Source organism: Triturus cristatus, chromosome 12, assembly GCF_964204655.1.
Source record: "Triturus cristatus chromosome 12, aTriCri1.1, whole genome shotgun sequence".
Lineage (NCBI taxonomy): Eukaryota > Metazoa > Chordata > Amphibia > Caudata > Salamandridae > Triturus > Triturus cristatus.
The window spans coordinates 841,397,780-841,423,984 of NC_140595.1; the positions used below are offsets into that span (position 1 = coordinate 841,397,780).

General features: G+C 51.1%; 1 protein-coding gene across 6 annotated transcripts in view; it reads left to right on the plus strand.

Moving 5' to 3' along the window:
• Window positions 1–26,205, plus strand: part of PLD2 (phospholipase D2) — a 495,902-nt gene that overhangs the window by 258,986 nt on the left and 210,711 nt on the right. For 5 of the 6 annotated variants that reach the window (XM_085638423.1, XM_085638422.1, XM_085638426.1 and 2 more), the window contains 3 exons: window positions 169–234; window positions 25,130–25,188; window positions 25,926–26,018. In XM_085638423.1, coding sequence (XP_085494549.1) covers window positions 169–234; window positions 25,130–25,188; window positions 25,926–26,018 — 218 coding nt within the window. Of the gene's footprint in view, window positions 1–168; window positions 235–5,512; window positions 5,574–25,129; window positions 25,189–25,925; window positions 26,019–26,205 lie in introns of those variants that run through there. The other variant, XM_085638427.1, reaches the window with a different exon arrangement.

Sequence of the window (26,205 nt, forward strand, 5' to 3'; positions counted from 1 at the left end):
TTCTGCCTGGGCCCCACAAACCCTATAGCCGGCCCTTCTACTTTATCCGGCCCTCTAGCACAGCGCTGGACACCCCTGGTTTAACAACTCCACCTGAGCCTTCTCGGGGACATTGAAAATGAAGGCTCAGTCACACCTTCCCTGACCGGCTGTTTCATTTATTTTCAGAAACAAATGGAGGAATACCTGAACTCGCTGCTGGCCAAGTCTTTTTACCGAAACTACCATGCCATGGTAAGTGCTCCTTTTTATTCCATGTTGGGGGCATTTCCGGTACCTCCTCGGCTCACTCGCACAAGACTTGTGAAGTGTTTGAGGGCAGAACTCTGCGCCCGCACCCGCTGTGAACGGCGGCGTTGGCACAGAAGGTGCCCTTTCACTGCACATAAGTCCTGTGGGTGCTCACAGTGTGTGTGTATCCTGCTGCTGCACAAGTCAGCCTGGTGGCGACCCGGCTCGTTGTGCAGTGTAGAGCCCTGGTACTCATAGCACGGCCCACGGCCCGCCAGCTGCCCCTCAGACCTTGCATGGCGGCCCACGGATCTTGTGGTGAAGTGAGCGTGTGAACACAAGAGGGTCTGTGAACACAAGAGGGTCAGTAAACACAAAAGGGAACACAAGAGGGTCCGTGAACACAAGAGGGTCCGTGAACACAGGAGGGTCCGTGAGCACAAGAGGGTCTGTGAACACAAGAGGGTCTGTGAACACAAGAGGGTCCCTGAACACAAGAGGGTCTGTAAACACAAGAGGGAACACAAGAGGGTCTGTGAACACAAGAGGACCTCTGTACACACGAAGGCCTGTGAACACAAGAGGGTCTGTAAACACAAGAGGGTCTGTGAACACAAGAGGGTCCCTGAACACGAGAGGGTCCGTGAAGTCTTACCCCCTTTAAAACCGGGAACCTGTCCGTGACATTCCCCTGCATACCCCAGCGAACCTGTGCATAATTACAATTGTGTAACTTGACTAAGATAGCCAATAATTCCGGTGGCATTCCCATGTCCACAAATGCACTCCACATTTTGGTTCGAGGGACCAAATCAAAGGCAGATTTAAGATCTATGAACGCTGCGTAGATTGTACCCCCTCCGATAATAACAACCCTCCAATAGATTAGCATAAATCTAAAAACTTGATCTATTGTACTAGTGTGTGAGCGGAACCCCACTTGTAATGGGGACAAGATGTTCATATCGTCAATCCAAGACTTGATTCTGCCCAACACTAGTCTAGCAACAATTTTTTGAATGGAATCAATGAGGCTTATCGGCCTGTAGTTGCCTGGTAGGGAACGGTCACCCTTTTTGAATATCGCAAGGATTTCTGCACCTGCCCAAGTATTTGGGAGTGGTGCACCAGTTGCTATTGCATTTGCAAGCACTTGGATATATATTACCCATTAACCGAAACGGAAGGTCATTAACCGAAACGGAAGGTCATTAACCGAGACGGAAGGTCATTAACCGAGACGGAAGGTCATTAAACGAGACGGAAGGTCATTAAACGAGACGGAAGGTCATTAACCGAGACGGAAGGTCATTAACCGAGACGGAAGGGAGACGGAAGGTCATTACCGAGACGGAAGGTCATTAACCGAGATGGAAGGTCATTAACCGAGACGGAAGGTCATTAACCGAGACGGAAGGGAGACGGAAGGTCATTAACCGAGACGGAAAGTCATTAACCGAGACGGAAGGGCATTAACCGAGACGGAAGAGAGACGGAAGGTCATTAACCGAGACGGAAGGTCATTAACCGAGACGGAAGGTCATTAACCGAGACGGAAGGTCATTAACCGAGACGGAAGGTCATTAACCGAGACGTAAGGGAGACGGAAGGTCATTACCGAGACGGAAGGTCATTAACCGAGACGGAAGGTCATTAACCGAGACGGAAGGTCATTAACCGAGACGGAAGGGAGACGGAAAGTCATGAACCGAGACGGAAGGTCATTAACCGAGACGGAAGGTCATTAACCGAGACGGAGGGTCATTAACCGAGACGGAGGGTCATTAACCGAGACGGAAGGTCAGTAACCGAGACGGAAGGTCATTAACCGAGACGGAAAGTCATTAACCGAGACGGAAGGGAGACGGAAGGTCAGTAACCGAAACGGAAGGTCAGTAACCGAGACGGAAGGTCAATAACCGAGACGGAAGGTCAATAACCGAGACGGAAGGTCATTAACCGAGACGGAAAGTCATTAACCGAGACGGAAGGGAGACGGAATGTCAATAACCGAAACGGAAGGTCAGTAACCGAGACGGAAGGTCAATAACCGAGACGGAAGGTCAATAACCGAGACGGAGGGTCAATAACCGAGACGGAGGGTCATTAACCGAGACGGAAGGTCAATAACCGAGACGGAAGGTCAATAACCGAGACGGAGGGTCATTAACCGAGACGGAAGGTCAATAACCGAGACGGAAGGTCAATAACCGAGACGGAAGGTCAATAACCGAGACGGAGGGTCATTAACCGAGACGGAGGGTCATTAACCGAAACGGAAGGTCATTAACCGAGACGGAAGGTCATTAACCGAGACGGAAGGTCATTAACCGAGACGGAAAGTCATTAACCGAGACGGAAGGGAGACGGAAGGTCATTAACCGAGACTGAAGGTCATTAACCGAGACTGAAGGTCATTAACCGAGACGGAAGGGAGACGGAAGGCCACTAACCAAGACGGAAGGTCATTAACCGAGACGGAAGGGAGACGGAAGGTCATTAACCGAGACGGAAGGTCATTAACCGAGACGGAAGGTCATTAACTGAGACGGAAGGTCATTAACCGAGGCGGAAGGGAGACGGAAGGTCATGAACCGAGACGGAAGGTCATGAACCGAGACGGAAGGTCATTAACCGAGACGGAAGGTCATTAACCAAGGCGGAAGGGAGACGGAAGGTCATGAACCGAGACGGAAGGTCATTAACCGAGACGGAAGGTCATTAACCGAGACGGAAGGTCATTAACCGAGACGGAAGGTCATTAACCGAGACGTTGATAGACGTGGGAGCTGATCAGATTTCCTAAGGCACTGCCCTTGCTAGCAGTAAGGGTGCAGGCAGGAATGCAGATTCCATGGTGCAAGGCTTTCCAGCATCCATAATTAGAAGGCTAATGAACTTCAGATAGAGCTTGTTTACATATGACCTTGTACATAACATGTAACATTCCCCCCAATTACGATGCGTCCCCTGGTGGAAGGTATGCTATTGATTATTGGAGATGAGCATTCTCCCCAAAACTACTAATTTGCACATTTCCATCAGTGTCCTGAATTTAGTGAACAAAATATCCCACTAGGTGGCAGGCGTGCACCAATGAAGTTAATTTGTGAATGGAAGAGAGATGATTTATTGCTGATCACCATGCGGTGGATCCGCTCTGCGCAACTGAGGACCTAAGAGCAGGGAACTGGTGCTCGTCAGAACAAGGCAAGGGTGGCCAGCTATGGTCAGAAACAAACACAGGCCCCAGTGAAAAGGAAAACATTGGCAGTATCTATTAGGGGTTCATACGTATGTCACATTTCAAAATACAGCATTGTCTAGTATCAATCAATCAATCAATCAAACATTTGTAATGCGCACTACTCACCCGTGAGGGTCTCAAGGCGCTGGGTGGGGGGGTGGGGGGGGGGTAGCAGCTACTGATCGAACAGCCAGGTCTTGAGAAGTCTCCTGAAGGTCAGCAGGTCCTGGGTCTGTCGTAGGTGTATGGGGAGGGTGTTCCATGTCTTGGCGGTGAGGGGGGAGAAGGATCTGCCGCCGGTGGTTGTTCGGTGGCTGCGCGTGACGGTGGCGAGCAATGAGGTCAGCGGAGCGGAGTTGGTGGTGTAGAAGGTGAGTCACTTGTTGAGGTATGCAGGTCCGGCGTCGGGGAGTGCTTTGTGAGTCTGGGTGAGGAGCTTGAAGGTGATCCTCTTGTTGACTGGGAGCCAGTGCAGGTCGTTCAGGTGGGCGGTGATGTGGGTGTGGCGGGGTATGTCGAGGATGAGGCGTGCAGAGGCGTTCTGTATGCGTTGGAGTCTTTTCTGGAGTTTGGCCGTGGTTCCACGTAGAGGGCGTTGCTGTAGTTCAGACCTGAGTGACCGTTCTTCTGGTTCCGGTGGGGCTCCATCTGTAGATCTTGTGAAGCATACGGAGGGTGTTAAAGCAGGAGGAAGAGACTGTGTTGACTTGTTGGGGCATTGACAGAGGGGAGTCCAGGATGAACCTCCTGTTGCTTGTATGGTCAGTGGATGTCGGCGCAGTTCCCAGCGAGGCCGGCCACCAGGAGTCATCCCAGGCGGAGGGGGTGGAGCCAAGGATGAGGGCCTCCGTCTTGTCCAAGTTCAGTTTCAGGCGACTGCTCTTCATTCATTCGGCGACGGCCTTCATCCCTTCGTGGAAGTTGGTTTTGGCTGTGGCGGGGTCTTTGGTGAGGGAGAGGATCAGCTGGGTGTCATCAGCGTATGAGACTATGTTGAGGTCGTGCGATCGGACGATGTTGGCGAGCGGTGTCATGTAGACGTTGAAGAGGGTCGGGCTGAGGGATGATCCTTGGGACTACGCCGCAGGTGATCTTGGTGACTTCGGATCGGAATGGAGGGAGGCGGACTCTCTGGGTTCTGTTGGTGAGGAAGGAGGTGATCCAATCCAGGGCTTTGTCGCGGATCCCTGCGTTGTAGAGGGGTGTGCGAAGGGTGTGGTGGCAGACTGTGTCGAAGGCGGCTGAGAGGTCCAGGAGAATGAGGGCTGCGGTTTCGCCATTGTCCAGCAGGGCCCTGATGTTGTCGGTGGCGGCGATTAGGGCAGTTTCGCTGCTGTGGTTGCTGCGGAATCCGGATTGGGACGAGTCCAAGGTGTTGTTTTCTTTGAGGAATTGGGTCAGTTGTCTGTTGATGATCTTCTCGATGACTTGAGCAGGGAGATGGGCCGGAAGTTCTTGAGGTCCTTTGGGTCTGCCTTGGGTTTCTTGAGTAGGGTGTTGATCTCTGCGTGTTTCGAGCTTTCTGGGAAGGTGGCGGTCTCGAATGAGCTGTTGAAGATCTTACAGAGTTGGGGTGTGATGATGGAGCTCGCTTTGTTGAAGATGTGATGGGGGCAGGGGGTCTGATGGTGAGCAGTAGTGGATGGTGTTCATGGTCTTGATGGTGTCTTCATCGTTGACGTGGTTCCAGGAGATCAGACAGCCGGTGAGACTGGGGGGCGGTGAGTCTGGAGTGTCGGCAGCTGTTGGAGAGGTCTGGGAGTTGAAGCTGTCATGGATGTCTGTGATCATGCAGTGGAAGAAGGTTGCTAGTGAGTCGCAGATGTCTTGTGGTGGCGGGATGTCGCTGGAGCTGGGGTTGGCGAGCTCCTTCACGATGTTGAAGAGCTCTTTGCTGTTGTGTGCGTTGTTGTTGATGTGTTCCTTGAAGGAGGTCCTTTTGGCTGTTTGGATGAGTTGGTGGTGTCTGTAGCAGGCGTTCTGGAGGGCTGCATGGTTGTCCGGTGTTTGCTCATGGCGCTATTTCTTCTCTAGTCTTCTGCAGGTCTGCTTGGATGTCTGGAGGTCGGCAGTGAACCAGATGGCTCTTCTGTCGGTGAGTCTGTTTGAGGGTTTCTTGATCGGGGCGAGAGTGTTGGCGCAGTCGTCGATCCATTGCCTGAGGTTGCGGGCGGCTGTGTCGGTATGGCCGGTTGGTGGGTTTCGGGAGAGGGTAGGGATTAGCTGGTCTTCGGTGACCTTGTCCCAGCTGCGGTGGGGGATTCTTTGCTGGTGGTTGTGTGCGGTGCTTTTCATGAAGGAGAAGTGGTTGCAGTGGTGGTTGGTCCAGTGGAGTGTGGTGGTGTGGCTGACAGAGACGTGGCTGCTGGTAGAGAAAATGGGGTCGAGCGTGTGTCCGGCAGAGCGGGTGGGTGTTGTGACGAGCTGTTTGAGGCCGAGGTTGGTGAGGTTGTCCAGTAGTGTGGTGGAGTTGCTGTTGCTGGTGTTCTCGAGATGGAAGTTCAGGTCTCCGAAGAGGATGTAGTCTATGGAGGCCAGGAAGTGCGAGCTGACGACGTCTGTGATGGAATCAATGAACTGTGCCCCGGTTCCGGGTGGGGTCTGTACACAAGGGTTTCTCTGAGGGTGCTGTTGGGATCGATGTGGATCTGGAAGTGCAGGTGTTTGGCGGTGCCGACGGTGTCTTCGGTGTTGGTTGAGATTCTGAGGGTGTTTCTGTGGACGATGGAGATTCCTCCTCCCGGTCTGTTGGCGCGGTCCCTGCGGTCGATCTTCTAGCCATCCGGAATGGCTATGGCAACGTCGGGTGCCGATGAGGTGTTCATCCAGGTCTCCGTCACGAAAGCGACGTCCGGGGAGGATGTAATATTTTAAAACGTTTTTTTCTTTACCCCAGTAGCCCCCCCCCCCCCCCACGACCCCACCCCACCCGTGGGCCGATCTGTGCGGCGGTCCCCAGGCACAAACCAGACTGTAATTTTGGTCCCCGAGGAAAGGTTTGTGAGTACCCATGGTGTAGAGCCTCTAACAGTAGCGTAGATGTGGGTGATACTCCTTCGCACACTCACGCAGCCGCACCTCACTCTTGCAAGGAGTTAAGTCCATGAACAATGTACGGGCGTCGACCATTTCATATCTGATTTTTATTGAATAAGTTGGTTCAAGAACTATTTTGCAAATATAAAATATGTGTTAATTTACCGTTATTTACATGGAGACGAGATGTTTTTCTTAATTTGATCCGAAAACTCCTATTGTGTGTAAAATATTGTCAGTTTCCTTTACCTTAACTAGTGTGTAACGTGGGCGTGGCTGTCCTGTTCTAATGATAGGACCCTACATCTGATGACCCTCCCTTTGACCTCTGACCTGACCTCCCGAGAGCGCCATTTCTATTTGTCTTTACTTCCTGTGATGTGATGAGTGCTTCCTGGGTGTGTTACACCCTTCAGACGCTCCTTTCAGGGCCTTTTACATACAAATTGCACTCTTCCCCGTATTTTGGTGCAGTGCATCATGGGATTGTGATAGATATGCCATGATAATCCCCTCTCCCCATCCCCCAGACCTCAGCTGCACACATAACAAGGCTGTCCACTGAGGGACGAAGCCTTTATCTGAAACATTGCGTCCTGGGACATATTCAGTCAGCCTTGCACCCTTTGAGCCTTCAGGAGGCGCCTTGCGGTAACTCCCAGACGCTAGACATGACTGACCGGCCTCTTCTCTCATGGACCCCATTGTAGCAGGTCAGCGGTCCTGCTCTTTCGACGTACACCGGATGTAGACACCACATTCTCTGGCCAGGCGTTGCCAGAGGGGAGCAAATAAAAGGGAGTGGTCCGCTCGGGGTCAGTCATTTCGAAGGCAGAAAGGGCACATAAGCGGGCGCAGACAAGGCCGCGGTAGGTACCTGAAGCTGCATCACCACACTGGTGACGAGGGCGGGATCAGCCCCACGCACCACCGCAACGTGCGGCATCCACCAGCTACGGAACCGCGACCTAGCTCCCTGCAGGCTACATCGTGACTGTGGGAGCCGAGAGTGCCACACCCGCTCCCGACATCTCTCCCTGCTTGGCTGAGCAAGACCCCAGTGAGTAAAGATTGGACTCTAAGCCCCGCCCACTACACAAGCAGGGCACGTACTCCTGGGCCGACTTACAACAGCAGAGAAGCCCAAGTAAGGCCAGCCGCCCCAGCACGCCCAAATCAAAAGAACCCCCCACAGCAAGGGGACAAACAAAAAAAAAGAAGAAAAACACAGGAAATGATGGCATGAACACCCAACACAAGGAAAGGAAAAATAGACACTGAAAATCAAAATATATAAAGGAAAAAAAAAAAAAAACACAGGAAAAACATACACAGTGCAATTGAGTCCAAGGAGGCAATTCACACCTGATCACACCTGAGAGGCCCCATTCCGTGCTCAAGACCTCAATAGATAAGACCAGAACTTACAGATACCCTGTGTGGCCCCAAGACACAGCCCACATGGCAGACGAAGCCCGAGCTCCACCTCAGCAACAAGCCTCAGTACAACATGCCCTCACAGGGATACTGCTGCCGTTCAGCGAACTAGCAGATCCGGCAACGGCTTCCCCACCAATGCAAGATATGGATCAAGCAACTAGAAAACTATTTCGTCACCACAAGGGAGATCGACGGGGCCATCAAGAGGCCGCTGCTCCTTCATCAAGCTTTAGAAGAAATATGCAAATTGTTCAAACACCTAACAAACACTGGCTCTGCCACAGACTGCGATGCGGTCATGAGGGCGATCAATGCCCATTTCGACCCCCAGCTTTATCCGAACTTCGAAAGATTCAAACTACGCAAAGTCCGACAGCTTGAGGGAGAGTCCATCAATGCCTTCTATGCCCGGTTACGCCATTTACCGGGCCACCACCTGCACAGCAGACAACCAACTCAAAGAAATCCGGGCACAACTCATCCAAGGATGAGGAGACAAAATGCTGCGGGCCTGATTTTACGCCAACCTAACATCAGCTTGGAAGACATTCTGATCCTAGCGTGAACACATGATCTGTCTGTGGCCCGGGCCAATGAAATGGACCAAGCGTTCATACAGGCCCCAGGGCGACGCCAGCCAGCATCAAAGTGGAATGTGCCAATGCTGTATGAACGAATGGCAGGAGTGGCACGACCAGAGGGCAGAGATTCCCGACTGAAATGACTGAAATGTGGATACTGTGGCAGGGAAGAACCCCCTATCAGCGAATGCCCAGCACAGGGGCCCACCTGCTCCAACTGCGGGGTTCACAGCCACTTTGCATCAGTCTGCAGAAAAAAGACCCGAATCAAAGAAGCCAAAGACAACAGATCGCCAACGAAAGCGGTGCGTCAAGTATCCCATATGAACATAGCGCACCCAGACGACTCTAGAGTACCAGAGAAGCAGAATCGCCATCTCGAGGATTTATCCCCAGAAGAAGACGAAGAAGAGAGATTCCTCAACTCGTTCACCAGGGGACTGAAGCGTCCTAGATGGCCACAACCGACATGTGTCGCCCGAGTAGCAGGGTCGGAGGTGAAAGTCATTATCGATACTGGAGCCTCAGGCAATGTAATGGGAGTTCAACAATACAACCGCCTTTGCCCAAAACCCAGCTAGTGCTATCTCACACCAAGATATTTGCATGAGGGAGCCCCTCCCCATTACCCCTTCGAGGGTGGATGACGGTACCCGTACAGTCTGATGACCAAGAAGTCATAACAACATTTCATGTCATCGACCCGGAAGCAGACACACTAATTAGCAGCCACACAGCAGAAGACCTTGGTCTGGTGTCCTTAGCCAAAAACGTTTGCTCGCACCAAATCGATGAACTTCTTGATCAATTTCTTGAGCTATTCGAAGGGCTGGGCTGTCTCAAGTATCCTCCTATGAGACTCCACATCGGCCCCTCTGTCGCACCAGTGGCACTCGGACACCACAGCATTCCGTTCGATCTCTGACCACTAGTAGAGAGAGAACTCGAGAGGCTGGAACAACAGGGCATAATAGAAAAGGTATCAGGGCTAACTCCCTGCGTCTCCCAATGGTGATCGCTACGAAACCCAAATAACCGGGAAAAATCCATCTATGTATCGACACGTAACTCCCCAACCGCACCATCAAGCTGGAGCGGTATATCACGCCCACCATGGATGATATAGCGGACATCAACTGCTCCCATTGGTTCTCAAAGTTAGACCTTAACACCGTATATAACAAACTGGCGCTAGTGGAAGAAAGTCGGTACATCACCGCCTTCCACACCCACCTGGGGTTATGCCGATACAAGCGCCTGAATTTTGGAATCTTGTCAGCTGTTGAGGTCTTTCAAAATCCCATATGCGAGACCCTGTCTGCGCTACCCGGCATCCTGAATGGCAGTGATGACATATTGATCCATACTTCCACTGCTGCTGAACACCATAAACAACTGAAGGCCCCTCTCATTTGCCGAAAAAAACATTGAGTGACGCTACACAAAGAAAATGCTCTTTCTTCCAGCCTTCCATTGAATTCTTTGGGTACGTCTTCAAACAAGATGGAATGCAGGTGGACCAACGCAAGTTACAGACAGTCAGAGGAGCACCCAGCACACCGTCGGAAGTGAGGCGCTTCCTAGGGATGGCTACGTATTGTGGGAGGTTCATCCCTGACCTTGCCTCTCTTGCCAAACCATTAAGAGGCCTCACAAAGACAGACGCAAGGTGGACCCGGAGCCTTAGCGAGGAAGAGGCCCTCTTCGATAACACTACACTCGTATATTTCAACCTGGATAAACACACTTAACTGTTGGTTGACCCCAGCCCAGATGGGCTAGGGGTGGTGCTCGCTCAAGAACAAGAACCAGGGAGGCGCAGGATTCACGAGAAAAAGGTTAACATCAACCGAAGCACGCTACGCACAAATAGAGAGAGAGACCCTGGCGATCAAGTGGGCCTGCAGACATTTCCACCTGTACCTGACCGACCAACCCTTCAAGGTTATCACTGATCACCAGCGCCTGGTCCCGCTTTTTCGAGGGTCAGCTCCTCGCCTGCCCCCGCAGATTGAGAGGTGGGCCTTCCAGTTACAACATTACCAGATGGAAGTAGTCTATCAACCTGGATCAAAAAATCCTGCAGACTTCCTATCTTTCTACCCTACATCCTCAGAGGGTCACAACGGTGTTGATGGAGTAGAAGATTACATCAGTATGATTTCGAGTACTGCCTGCCCTCGAGCGTTCAGTCTGGAAGACATTAAGGAAGCAGCCAAAGCGAACCCTGTCATTGTCCGAGTACGCAACGCGGTAGAGTGGCACATGGAAAGACTTCCTCTGGGATGCCAACAATTAGATGCACGAATACAAGGAGAGTCTGACGAAGTTGTGGAGAGTACGAGATTAATTCAGTACCATCCAGGATGGAATCCTACTATGGGTGTCTCTCATCGTCATCCCGAAAGCTCTGAGACGACATGTCACGCAGCTAGCGCAAGAGGGACATCAAGGGTCCAAAGAAGTCAAGAATTCGGGAAAAGGTGTGGTTCTCTGGGCTAGAAGAAATGGCTGAAAAGCCCGTGCGTGAATATCTGGCATGTCAAGTGACGGGTGCGCCAGAAAGGCCAGCACCAGTGGTTAATGAGGAACTGTGCACCGAGCCAATGTCCAAACTAAGCCTGGATTTCGTGTATTTTCCAAACGGAAAGGTCACCCTCGTCCAGGTAGATACCTACTCTAAATACCCTGTGGTAGAAGTAATTGACTACCCAGCATTCATCGATGTGGCCTCCATCCTTAAGAGAGTGTTTGCAATCTTTGGCCTACCAACGCAGATCAAAAGTGACATCGGACCACCCTTCCATGGTGCAGAATTTGCAGATTTTCTCAGACAGGAGGGGATATGTCACCCCCAATGGCCACAAGAGAATGGTCAAGTCAAAAGGTTCATGCACTCGCTGAAAAAAACTCTTTATATTACCACTGCCGAACAAGCTGACCCAGAACGCCACCTACAATTATTCCTTAGAGAATATCGGAGCACTCCCCACTGCACGACTCAACAAGCCCCGTGGGCCCTGATGTTCGATGGGTCACGGCAGGACTTCATCACCACATGCCCACGGTGGGCACCCTGCCTCATGATGCTCACCAAACCCAAGCTTGCCACGAATGGCACAACACTCAAGCCAGTCGACATCGGCGAGTAAAGTCCAGATCTTCTGCCTGGAGATTCAGTTGTCATCAAAGATCACAGACCTGGGGGGAAATTTAGAAGACCATGCGAGCCCGGGATCTTGACCGTCATAAGTGATGGGACCATGGTGACAGCCAGGAAAGGGCAAGAGATAGTAGCGAGGAATGTATCATGGTTCAAGAAAGTGGCAACATCGATCCCATCCCCCGACTCGTACAACAACAAAGACAATGGCGGCTGGCCAGATTATGAAGAAGGTAGCACCGGCGGGCGCACCCCAATTGGTCAAGACCCAGTGAGTCCCAAGGAAGACCGTCAAAATGATACACCTGCTGAGCCTCTCTCCTGTGATCCGCAGCCAGTCCCATCGACACAACTTCCGGCCCAATCCTGAACCTAGCCAACGACTCCGAGACTTTGTGTGTTTAGTGAAATGATCTTACATCTTTAAAACCAAGTTGGGAAGGGTGGGCCTGCTCTCTCGACAAACACTGGATATAGACATGACGTAGCCTTACAGCTAGAGTGTTCGACTTCGGACCTGGGGAACCAGGTTCGAGTCTCCGCAACGATGCTCAACATCCTGTGATTCTGGGCAAATCACACCCCGTGCCTAACAAAAATTAATCTGCTCCTCTGTAACGAAACTGGTGCTCATGTAAAGCGCTCTGCTACCCGATGTCTCTGGTCTAGTTTGCGCTATATGAAACTCTGAAAAAGAAAAAAAAAATCCTCTGGCCAGGTGTGGCCAGAGGGGAGCTAATGAAAGGGAGTGGACTGCTCGGGGTCCATCTCTGAAACAGCTTACCACTGTGTGAGTGTCAGTCATTTCGACGGCAGTAGGCATGTAAGCGCATGCAGACAACGCTGCCATAGGTACCTGGAGCTGAATCACCACACCCATAAGGAAACCCTGCAGTGGCGAGCCCTGGCCCTTGGTTTCACCTCCCCCTCCAGTGTGTCACAAGGTGCCCGCCCAGGCACTAGACATGGCTGACAGGTGCCTTCTCCCATGTCATAGGATAGGCCCCATGACTGACAGGCCTCTTCTCCCGTGTCATAGGATGGGCCCCATGACTGACAGGCCTCTTCTCCCATGCCATAGGATGGGCCCCATGACTGACAGGCCTCTTCTCCCATGCCATAGGATGGGCCCCATGACTGACAGGCCTCTTCTCCCATGTCATAGGATGGGCCCCATGACTGACAGGCCTCTTCTCCCATGTCATAGGATGGGCCCCATGGCTGACAGGCCTCTTCTCTCATGCCATAGGATGGGCCCCATGACTGACAGGCCTCTTCTCTCATGCCATAGGATGGGCTCCATGGCTGACAGGCCTCTTCTCCCATGCCATAGGATAGGCCCCATGACTGACATGCCTCTTCTACCATGTCATAGGATGGGCCCCATGACTGACAGGCCTCTTCTCCCATGCCATAGGATGGGCCCCATGACTGACAGGCCTCTTCTCCCATGCCATAGGATGGGCCCCAAGACTGACATGCCTCTTCTCCCATGTCATAGGATGGGCCCCATGACTGACAGGCCTCTTCTCCCATGTCATAGGATGGGCCCCATGACTGACAGGCCTCTTCTCCCATGTCATAGGATGGGCCCCATGACTGACAGGCCTCTTCTCCCATGCCATGTAATAGGTCCCATGACTCACAGGCCTATTCTCTCATGCCGTGTAATAGGTCCCATGACTCACAGGCCTCTTCTCTCATGCCATAGGATGGGCCCAATGACTCACAGGCCTCTTCTCTCATGCCATAGGATGGGCCCCAATCGGAGACCCTGCAGTGGCGAGCCCTGGCCCTTGGTTTCATCTCCCCTCCAGTGTGTCACGAGGTGCCCGCCCAGGCACTAGACATGGCTGACAGGTGTCGTCTTCTCTCATGCCATAGGATGGGCCCTAGGAGGAGACCCTTTGGTGGCGAGCCCTAGTCCTTGTTTACACCTCCCCACCCATGTGTCCCCCTCCCATGTGCCCAGGGCGAGATCCCCTACTGTCCCGGCTCAGCCCACCTACTTGTGTCTAACACCCCCAGTTCATGAAGATTCGGCAGCCTTCAACAGTGCATCCATCAGCACATCAACCAGTCGGAACGCTCCCAGGCATGCACTCAAAGATGTTACCAGGTATGCACTCAAAGGATGTTACCAGGTATGCACTCAAAGATGTTACCAGGTATGCACTCAAAGGATGTTACCAGGTATGCACTCAAAAGATGTTACCAGGTATGCACTCAAAAGATGTTACCAGGTATGCACTCAAAAGATGTTACCAGGTATGCACTCAAAAGATGTTACCAGGTATGCACTCAAAAGATGTTACCAGGTATGCACTCAAAGATGTTACCAGGTATGCACTCAAAAGATGTTACCAGGTATGCACTCAAAAGATGTTACCAGGTATGCACTCAAAGATGTTACCAGGTATGCACTCAAAAGATGTTACCAGGTATGCACTCAAAAGATGTTACCAGGTATGCCCTCAAAGATGTTGGGTGCGCTTTGGAGAAAACTCTTACTTACTCTTTGAACAAAAAAACAATGTTGTTGTAAATGTTCACAGAATTTCTTCACTGCCTTTGAAAACCCCTTTGGGTGCTTTTAATGGGTGAAACGTGCCAACTGGAGAGAACTGTTTGATAAATGTAAGAAGAAAGTGCTGGGCTTGAACCACATTCAGAAAGGGCCTTTTTATTAGGTCTCGCCTGGCAAACGCAGCGCGAAAGCGCTGTCGCCAGCGAGATCTATTGTTGCTGACTTGCCTCGGAAGTGGGAAAGGAGATGGGCACGCGCAGGGCTTTTGGCAGATTGGAGCCTGTGTATGCGCACGTACAGCCACACGGTGTGCACATCTCCTGTCCCCCTTCCGTCCTCCGCAGCCTCATGCACTTTCACTTTCCATTTCCCCGTCGGCTCCACGGAGACAGCTTGTTTTACATTAAGCTTTGTATCTGTATTTAACAAGCATTAAGCACTCTGTCTTTAGAGGCGAAGATACAACCATCCGAGTAAGGAGGCAGCGGTGGGGCTAGAGTTACGAACCATTACACCCCACACTCAAGCTTCTTCAACTAAGAGACTCCGGGGATGTGGCAGCCTTCGTGGCCTGCTGTCCCATCCCTGCACGGGCGGCGGTTAACTTGTTGGGTGAACATGTCAGTGTTCCAAATCTCCCCACTTGACGAAACAATAAGTTCGAGGCATATGAGCTGCAGATTACACACTTGTGCATAGATCGCCATCTGGTGTTGGGCCCGGATGTTTGCAGTTGTATTTCCTCTTGGAAAGTCTTTGGAAGTCACGAGGTCGGTGACTCCTTTGGATCGTATTGCGCATGGGCTTCGGCTCCATCCTCAGATTGTTTTTTTCCGCCATCGGGCTCGGATGTGATCTTCGCGCTCCGGTTCCGAACAGCTTCCAGTTCGACGATCGACGCGCAATCCTCACCCCAACTCGCGGTATTGTTTTCGATCACGATCTCCCCACTCGACGCGGCTCTCATCGGCAAGAACCTTCAATTCCGGTCGTCGACGACGGCCTTCGGGCCTACCCAAGCTCCGGTCCTGGCTAATGGAAAGGACTCCCTTCAAGAAGTTCCCTCGATGCGGGTCCAAATTCTCCCACACCGATCTCCACGAAGTATGTAATCTCTGCCTCTCCCCTGAACACGAGGCTCGAGATTGTCCGGCGTGTAAGTCCTTCCGGTCCAAGAAAACCATTAGAGACCGAAGGGCCAGAAGAACCATGGCACACTCGTCGACGGCGATTCCGGACGACCTCTTCGGGGAAGGCGTCGACGCTCCAGAAGAACACCACACCGACAAGGGACTAGTCAGCGCCTCCGAAGCCGACGATTCAGATGTGAAGGACATCACTCTGGCACAGAGGGTCGTGAGTACTAATCTATCCCCTCCCACACCCTCACCAGCACCGAAAAAGGCTTCGGTTACGCCTTCGAGCCTAAGCAAGACCAAAGACACTGCTTCCCACACCGCACCTTCGGGCCCGGTAAAGAAGCCGATTAAGCCTTCCGGCGGCTCGGGCTCGGGCCAGCCCACCGTCGGTGCCGATAAACACTCTTCGACACCGAAAAAGAAAATGGCCTCCGCTTCGACACCGAGCCCCGCACCGAAACACTCGGTGTCGAGAACCAGCTCCAGCTCCTCGGTACCGACACCTTCTTCGGCACCGACAAAAGCACACAAGGCCACCGACACTTCGAAGCCGAAATCCATCTTGGCGCCGACCAAACAATCAGACTTTTCCAAGCATAGTTCCAAACAACGAACCAGCGCGGATAAAGCCAAAAAACCAACGGCCCGACGCCTTCGGCGCCGATGGACCAACCAACCTCACCAGAACTCTTTACACCGGATCCATTACAAAAAACACTAACCAAGGATCCTAAAACCGGACATTTGATGCTCTCCATCAAAAAGAGACAGCTGGAAAAACCTGCTCCGCCTCCACCTCCAAAGAGGAAGGACTCTGCTACCTCTCCTTTCCGAGTACCTTCCCCACCTCCACCGTCCCCTCCACCTTCCCCTCCACCTTCCCCTCCTCCACAGTCTCCGCCCCCACTTCATCATTCCCCAACACCGTCTCCGGATGATGATGATCAGGGGGACCCATATGATGACATAGGAGACGTTCCACAGGATTTACCTACAGGGAACCCCACTCCCACAGGCTCCCCAGACCCATGGGACGATTACAATATCCCTGACATCCCTAACGTCCCACAGGATGATCTCTACCCTTCCAGACCTTCCCCACCAGAAGACTCACTGGGGTTCAATCATCTAATACAAAGGGCGGCACACTATCACGGGGTAGATCTCCATACCGACCCCGTGGAGGACGATTTCCTCCTCGATACGTTTGACACCACACATAGGACTACCTCCATATTGCCTATGCTCACGAATTAGAAGCCATAATGAAACATCTCCCTGATAAATACAAACCTAGGGCCAACGAGCTAATTCAGGAGGGCAAAACCACTACTAATACCTCCATACGTTGTGCCCTAGATGCAGCAGACACAGCCTCCAGGGCTATCAATAATAGTGTCCTCCTCCGTCGCCATGCCTGGCTAAGGATATCAAGTTTTAAACCGGAGGTTCAAGCCTCCATCCTCAACCATCCCTTTGACCAGGAACATCTGTTTGGCCCAAAAGTGGATGAGGCCCTAGAAAAGATGAAAAAGGACACTGACACGGCAAAATCCATGGGAGCTTTACAATCACACCCTCCCAGGCGCTCCTTTCGCCGCGCTTCCTTTCGGAGCACATCCAGAGGCGACTCCTCAGACACCGCTTCCACTTCATATAAGGCCCCTACCCAGTCCACCTTTACAAGGGGATGCCAAAGAGGCGGCTACAGGGGCAACAATAACAAAGGCAGAGGCAAGACAAACACCGCCCGCTCTGCCACTGCACCTACCCAATGACTTCCCTTCACTTCCCCCAGACCATCCCACTCCGGTCGGGGGCAGACTCCAAAATTTCCTCCCTGTCTGGGCTACCATCACCTCAGACAAATGGGTAACACAAATAATTCAGTCAGGCTACTGCCTAGAACTAATATCTACCCCCCCCAAACATTCCACCCAGACAACGCCCAATGTCACAAGAACATCTAACACTACTAAAGCAGGAGGTAATCTCCCTCCTACAGAAAAGGGCGATAGAACACGTTCCTACCAACCAACGAAATATGAGGGTCTACTCCCTAGATTTTCTCATACCAAAAAGGGACGACACTCTACGGCCCATCCTAGACCTCAGGCCCCTAAACAAAAACATACACTCAGACCATTTTCACATGGTAACGCTTCAGCAGGTACTTCCACTGCTTTCCCAAAATGACTTCCTGACCACCTTAGACCTAAAAGACGCTTATTTCCACATTCCAGTGCACGACGCTCACAGGAGTTGCTCAGATTTGTAGTGGACGGCCAACACTACCAATTCAAAGTACTCCCGTTCGGAGTTACAACAGCACCACGAGTGTTCACCAAGTGCCTAGCAGTAGTGGCAGCACACCTCAGGAGACAACACATCCATGTCTTCCCATACCTAGACGACTGGCTAATAAAAGCCAGTTCATACAGCCAGTGTGTACAACACACGCATGCCACTATCCTGCTACTTCACCAACTGGGCTTCACAGTAAACCACGTAAAGTCCCATCTACAACCATCCCACATAAAACAATACCTCGGTGCTACCATAGACACCTCAAAAGCGCTAGCCTACCCCAATCCTGCCAGGATTACAAACATTCAGGCTCTACGCGCAAAATTCATCGCACAACACTCCCTTCCAGCTCGAGTGTTTATGCAACTAATAGGGATGATGGCCTCTTGCATTTTGATAGTGCCTCACGCAAGACTCCAGATGCGTCCGCTCCAAGAGTGCTTAGCGCGCCAATGGAACCAGGCCCAAGGTCAAGTAACAGATCTGGTGTTGGTAGACGGTCGCACCCATCGCTCTCTGCAGTGGTGGACCACCACAAACCTCTCCAGAGGTCAACCGTTCCTCGACCCGGTTCCCCAGATAGTACTAACAACAGACGCATCGCTCTCCGGCTGGGGAGCTCATCTATTACATCTCACCGTGCAGGGCACATGGACACCTCAACCAAAACTACTCCATATCAACCATCTGGATTTACTAGCGATCTTCTTAGCCCTAAAATCTTTTCAAACACAGATTTCAGGCAAGGCAATCCTAATCCGAACAGACAACATGACAGCCATGTACTATATTAAAAAACAAGGCGGCACACACTCTCCACAGCTCTCTCAGCTAGCACAGAGCATATGGAGATAGGCCATACCCCACAAAATCTTTCTCCTAGCTCAGCATGTTCCAGGAGTCCAAAACACTATGGCCGATCTACTCAGCAGACAAACACAACAAATCCACGAGTGGGAACTCCACCCACAAGTTCTGCACCCATACTTTCAGATGTGGGGGCATCCACAGATAGACCTCTTCGCCACCCACGAAAACACCAAATGCTCAAGCTTCGCCGCCAGATATCCACACCCATTGTCCAAAGGAAAAGCGATATGGATGAACTGGTCAGGCAGATTTGCGTACGCTTTTCCGTCTCTCCCACTCATTCCACTAGTGGTGCGCAAACTACAGCAACACTCCCTTACACTAATCCTAGTAGCTCCAGCGTGGGCCAGACAACCGTGGTATACCACACTGCTGGAACTATCTGTAGTACCGCACCAAAAGCTGCACCTCTCTCCACGCCTCTTAACCCAGAACCATGGAGAGATCAAACACCCGTACCCAGCGCAGCTCAACCTTGCGATCTGGCTCCTGAAATCCTAGAATTCTGGTACCTAAATCTTCCCCCTGACTGTATGAATGTCATCAGAGAAGCTAGAAGACCTACCACTAGAGCGTGCTACGCCGCCATGTGGAAACGTTTTGTTGTCTATTGCCACAACAACACAATCAATCCACTAGACGTGTCCATTCAACACATCATAGGCTACTTACTCCACCTACAAAGGTGCAATCTAGCCTATACGTCTATTAGACTGCACCTTGCGGCCATAGCAGCTTATCTACAAAACAGGCAACATCTATCACTCTTTAGAGTACCTGCCATTAAAGCCTTCATGGAAGGCCTTAAAAGAATAATTCCCCCCAGAGTGCCACCCTCACCTGTGTGGAACCTAAATATCGTTCTCACCAGACTAATGGGGCCTCCCTTCGAACCACTGCACAAATGTGAACTCCAATGTTTAACGTGGAAAACCGCTTTTCTCGTAGCCATCACTTCCCTCAGAAGGGTCAGTGAGATACAAGCACTTACCATTCAAGAACCTTTTCTACAAATGCACCATAACAAAGTTGTTCTCCATACCAACCCAAAATTCCCTAAAGTCATTTCTCCCTTTCACCTAAACCAATCTGTAGAACTACCAGTATTCTTCTCGCAACCACAGACCGTTGCAGAAAGAGCTCTCCACACACTAGATGTCAAACGAGCCTTACTCTACTACAGCGAGAGAACACAACCTTTCCGTAAGACCAAACAACTGTTTGTCTCTTTCTCTCCACCACACAAGGGCAACCCCATCTCCAAGTCCGGGATAGCTAGGTAGATTGTCAAATGCATTCAGATTTGCTCCCACAAAGCAAAACAAACGCTATCCGTTCCCCCTAAAGCCCATTCTACACGTAAAATAGGGGCTTTTAATGGCTTTTCTAGGGAACATCCCATTAGATGATATCTGCAAAGCAGCTACATGGTCAACACTGCACACTTTCACTAAACACTATTGTGTAGATGTGCAAACTAAGCAACAAGCTAGTGTGGGCCAGGCTGTACTCAAAACATTATTTCAAACCACTGCAACAGATACGGGTGGTCGCCGCTAAGGGTGGGTACTGCTATATAATCTATGCACAAGTGTGTAATCTACAGCTCATATGCCTCGAACGGAATATGCTACTTACCAGTATGCATCTGTTCTTGGCATGTAGAGCTGCAGATCTACACACGCCCACCCGCCTCCCCGGCTACCTGTATCTGTTCCAGTCTTATCTTATTTAGATACACACACATGGGTTTCTTCACTGTTATTACTACGCCCCATCTTTCCCTGCTGGCGAAAAACAATCTGAGGATGGAGCCGAAGCCCATGCGCAATACGATCCAAAGGAGGAGTCACCGACCTCATGACTTCCAAAGACTTTCCAAAAGGAAAAACAACTGCAAACATCCGGGCCCAACACCAGATGGCGATCTATGCACAAGTGTGTAGATCTGCAGCTCTACATGCCAAGAACACATGTATTCTGGTAAGTAGCATATTCCTTCCTTTCAACTCACTCCCCTACTTCCCTAGGTTTACATATTCATACAGCGCCACATACACATCTTTGGGAGACACATATGGAGTCTTTCTTCTCATGACACCCTGATCACAGACGCGGATGTCAGGGGCTTTCACTGTCATTACTATACCCACCCCAACCTGTGTTAACTATAAAGAATTCCGTACGACCCCCCCCCCCACACTTGTGCTCCAACGGAGGGGAGATCAGACCCTTTCCCGTCAGTCTTTTCGCTGAGGGGAGGAGTGACCTTTGCTTCTTTCTATCCGAGGAGTCCTGCTATCCCCCCACCCAAGACCTTCGGAGAGGAAACCTGAAGCCCTTGATTTTCCCAGGGGTCTGTACTCACTTCGGCCGGGCTCCACTGCCGCTCGGAAAAGCTGAGCGTGCTGGAAAGCAGGGCCGCGGCCTGCTCAGGGTATATGGGTTAAGGAGGAGGAGGCCAATCCCGGAGAGACGTGTCAGCCCGTCCCCAAGAACACGCTGCTTATGCCCGCCCGAGAGCAAAGTCCGCCCCGCCAAGAACCCGCCCACCATCTTCCCAACTCCGTAATGGGGGGGCGGCCCCAAAACGTGGAAACTCCTCCCACGGCTCAACCCAGCTGCCTGTTTATGTCCTTGCATCCAGACAAGTGACATCATACCTACAAGTCACGACTATTGCCTTTGTCAATGGTTGTTAGTTGCATAAGATAAATAAGCAGCAAGTAATACTTGTTGGAACTGCCTCTTGCGCCTCTTCCCTGCCTCACTGATGGCCGGGCTGACATCTCACTTCGGGGGGAGAACTGCGCGCCACCCTGTGAGCTCTTTTATGGTTGTTTTAAGAATGTTTGAGGGGCGAAGCAAGACACATTTCAACTCTTTTTGTGTGACCAGTTAAACCTATACTTTAGTTTTGTGTGCCATCATGGAGCTTGAAATAGCATAAATGGGTGATCAGATTCTAATAAGTTCCCTATGGCGCCCCAAACCATGTCTTACTTGGGTCCCCGCGGTCCTTAAAATGACACTGCGTCGCTGCTGCCCCCTCCCCCTCCACCCCGCAGTTGCTGGACACAGCAAGAGGTCTGACCAGTCCATGGAGCACAGACTCAACGAAGCAGAAGGAATAAAGGCCACAGCCCGAAGCCCGTATCTTTAGGACAGAACCATTAACTGGACAATAATGTGACAATAATCTAGGGATTGGGGCGGGGGGGCTATTCCTAAATAAACACCGTGTAATTGCAATTACATGTACATAGCGCTTACTATGCCTGATGAGGCGTTGAAGCGCTGTACGGCGATTAGCACACTACTCGGAACCCAAGCAAGACTCCCCCCTGCTTTAAAAAGGCCCTCGTGTGCACACAACCACAGGAGCACACAGTGTATTGCCCATGCGCCGTGCGGCATCTACGGATCACATTCTTGGCCCTGGTTCCGAGTGTGGAGCAGAGCCCCTAGTACCGCCAGGGGCACCCCCTCTGTCCCCCCTCCCCCAAAATGCATACCCAAATAACACACACACAGACTGTTGAGTTGGGTAAAGCACTAGGGCGCCGACCGCTGTAGTGACCCCATGCCGGGGCCGCGGTCGGCAGCCGGTCCGTGGACCCGCATCAGAAGTCCGGTCTGGGCGATGATTAACTTGGTGCTCTGAGCAACCCCTGCGGAGATCTGTCTGGTAACCAGCAGCGCCGGAAACTCAATGCCCTGTGGGATTTTCATTAAATCATTAGTACCAAGAGAACATGACCGTGTGCATTTCTAGGCAGTAAACCTACCAAGCGCTACGAAACCAGATGCACTGCTAATGCCAGCTTCCGGTGCTACGGCGCAATGGAAGAGAATGTGGCCACCCCTCCCCTGACTGGCTTCCTTCCTCCCCTCCCCCCCCCCCCCCCACCCAAATTAAAGAGTGGCCCTGAGACTCCAGAAAGCCACAGATATTCCTAGTGCTGTTTATCTAACCAGGCAGTGTTTAGGCGCTAAGAAAGAGGTGGGCACCAGTAAAGCGATAGGTGAAACCAGGCAGTGACATTTCAGGCAAAAAACACTAATAATACATCTGTCTTAAAATGACCCCTATAATGTTTGAGCACCCTTTGCGAGTTGGACTTGGGCAGGGTCTTCCTACGTTTTACAACAGGACGCTTTGTTTGGGTCAAAGTGCGCTGACCAGGGCTAGAACTTAGAAAATGAACCATTTTATGAAGAGGCGCTTCGATGCCCCTGACGAGGCGCTGAAGCGCTTTCACTTAAGAGGTAACATCCCTCGGGTGTTTTAAGACAAGGTAAAACATACATTTCAACTGATAACTCAAAGTTTAGAGGAAGCACGTTTTAAGCCCACTGAGAGCGACGGAGTTCATTAATATGCTTTTATATAGCGCGAACTTTACCCGAAAGTGTCAGAGCGCTTTACAATAGAACACGTTGCATTACATAAGGACTTCAGAGGACATGAATAACATGAAAGATACAAACAGATAAACTCTAACGTCCCATAAGAATGGTAGTAAGTACATATGTCTACTCCAGATACTAGTGGTTAGAGTAACATATATACAAGTTGCAAATTCACTCAAGATTACATTTTAAGAAGCGTTCAGCTGCTCAAGGCGCTACAAGGTTAGCTCAGCGTGTTGAGAGCGTGCTGCAACGAATGTGCGTGATGCCGGTGGGGTCACCGGCCAACATCTCACCACTTAAACAGTAAAAAAAAAGCTCTGGCAGGTAACAATAAATGAAATGTACAGCTATATTGGAAGGTGCCACCCCTGTGCTTGGATGCAGGTGCCACCCCCTGCCCTCACTCTTGGTTTTAATGTCTCCACCCTCTGTGCTTTTAATCTCAGTGCCCACACCTTTCTCTCTTAGACTTCAATGTCCTCCTTCACTTCCCAATTGAAGTTTTTAGTCTGTGTAAGTTAATTAACTCAGCCTAGCCAGTCATGAGAACCATTATCCACGACAATATTTGTGATGTCACACTCAAAAGTGCTTTCCAGGACCGTGAATTATTTATTCACTAGGTGCAGCCTGTTGTTTCTCTGAAAGATCCAAAGGCCAAGAAGCGTCTGGATAGCTGCATAGATATGCTTCATTTTACGCACAATGCCGTTTACAGTGTATAAGTAATGCAGGAAGGGTGGTTCAGGGAGGAACGGTGGAAAAGGAGAGAATGACAGAAAAAGGCTTAATAAGGAAGGCACAAAAGCGATTGTTTATAGAATAAACACTGCATAAAGCATTTACAATGCAATATGGCATTGTAAATGACAATGCCTTTTATGTATGTGTTAAGAAAACCTGCAAAGTACAAAGTGCTTGTTTACGCACCACTTGCAGGTTTTCAATAACACATAAAATAAAAGGCAGGGTCATTTGCAATATCAATTGCTCAAACTCTCGCAAACGCGAGACCTGTTGCATTGCACATGCTTGTGTTTACTGGTCAGAAGTAACGGGTCCAGCACTGCTCTTTCATGGGCTCTGCAGGACTTTGTAGCTGTGTACAGCTCTCCAGCTCTCCCCAAACAACACTGGGGGCGCCCCATCACACTTGTAACACTGGGGTGCCCCATCAAACATTGAACACTGGGGGTGCCCCATCATACATGTAACATTGGGGTGCCCCATCAAACATGTAACACTGGGGTGCCTCTGTCAAACATGTGACACTGGGGGTGCCCCATAAAACATGTAACACTGGGGTGCCAAGTCAAGTATTTAACACTGGGGTTCCCCCATCAAACGTAACAGTGGAGGTGCCCCATAAGACGTGCCAATGGGGGTGCCCCATAAAGCATGTAATACTGGGGGTGCCCCCATCAAACATGTAGCACTTGGGGTGCTCCCGTCAAACATGTAACACTGGGGGTGCCCCCATCAAACATGTAACACTGGGGGTGCCCCTGCCAAACGTGTAACACTGGGGGTGCCTAACCTTACATTTAACACTGGGGTTCCCCCATCAAACGTAACAGTGGGGGTGCCCCATAAAGCATGTAACTCTGGGGGTTCGTGGTTAGAGCCAGTTTGTGGCTGGTGTTCCTTACTGAGTAGAAGAGTTCATCAGACATCAAAGCATTTGGAAGTATTTTCAGACAGAGAACCAGGTTTTTGTGAAATATTTGTTGATATTGTATCTGCTTTGCCTTTATTTGACACATATATAGGAGCAGGTGAATAGGGAAGGGTTAAACGATTGTTTTTTTGTTTTTGCTGGTAGTCCGAGCTAGAACGCCTTGAAGTAAGGACAGGTGGCCCTTGGGTTCGTCTACTATAAACCATTCAGACACGAGTGCTATAAGCAGAACAGACATCAAATAGCGCCTTGAAGAACATAGCGGACCCGCTCTCTCCCCTATCGAGTGGCCATTCAACCAATCCCACCACAGAGCCCAACCTGAGCAGCCCACCCCAGTAACCAGCCACCATGTTACCTTTAAAAGCGTGTCTGTTATGCCCCGGTTGATGGTCGGCGAGGGGACGGCATTCCCCTGGTGCCCACCTCCATCCCCTTGAGCAGCGTGCTCTTAGACCGGTCAGTTCTCACGCTTCCCTTCTCTTCTCTTCCAGACGGAGTTCCTGGACGTCAGCCAGCTCTCGTTCATCTCAGACTTGGGATCCAAGGGCTTGTAAGTTGTCGCTTGTCTTCTCCCCAACACTATTGTACCAGAGGAGAGGCTCTCAAAGCCTCCAAGTGGAGAAACCCAGACCTCCTCTTCTAGGGTCCTGCAAAGTGGGATCCAGTGAAATGTTTACGCTGCTGCTGTGCACAACTGCTTGGGTGGGTTTAGACCCCACTTCCCTCACCTCTGCTTCTTTGAAATGGGCTCCTCACCACACTAAACTCTGTCACTTTGGAATTGGTCCACTAATTTCCCTCTTACGTTTTTAAATCTACTTTTCTCAGCCTCATTTCTGTACATGTGCTTTGAAAGGAGGGTCTTGAGATGCTCATCACGCTGCGGAACAGCAGGTAGAACCGCTTTCTAACGCGGTCTCCTAGTTGTCGGGGGCCTCTTCCAAATGATCAGATGATCGTCGACAAACCAGCACAGAGTGCATTTCTGAGGTCCCTCTTGCACACCCTCTCCCACCGGCAGATCCGTGTGGAGGGACAAGCTCAGTGAATTGAAATAATGTCCTCGGTACTGTTGGATAGATCATCATGCCTCCGCCTGTCCTTATCGACTCTACCTGGATGGACGCCAGTCTTCCTTCGTTTTATTTGATCACAAATGCAGTTTCATTTGAAATCTTAGAGCTTTAGTGTTTCACCATAGTCGCTCTTGGCTGTACTTTGGAGGGGGCGGGTCTGACTTTGCTGTGATACAGATGGAATGTAACTCAAACCCTTTTGCTGTTGCAGGGAAGGCGCCATCTTGAAACGGTCGGGTGGACACAGGATTCAAGGTCTCCAGTGCATCGGCCACCACCAGATCTGCTACCGGTGGTCCAAGAGGTTGGTTTTTAGAGAAGCAATTCAACACCAGCAGGCTGCACTAGGGCAGCACTCTGTATGCCAGAATCTCCAAACTCCTCCTACACAGACTCCAGACCATCCAGAACACGCTGCAAGACTCCTTCTCGACCACCCACGCTGCACCCACATCACACCGCACCTCCCGAAGCTTCACCGGCTCCCCATT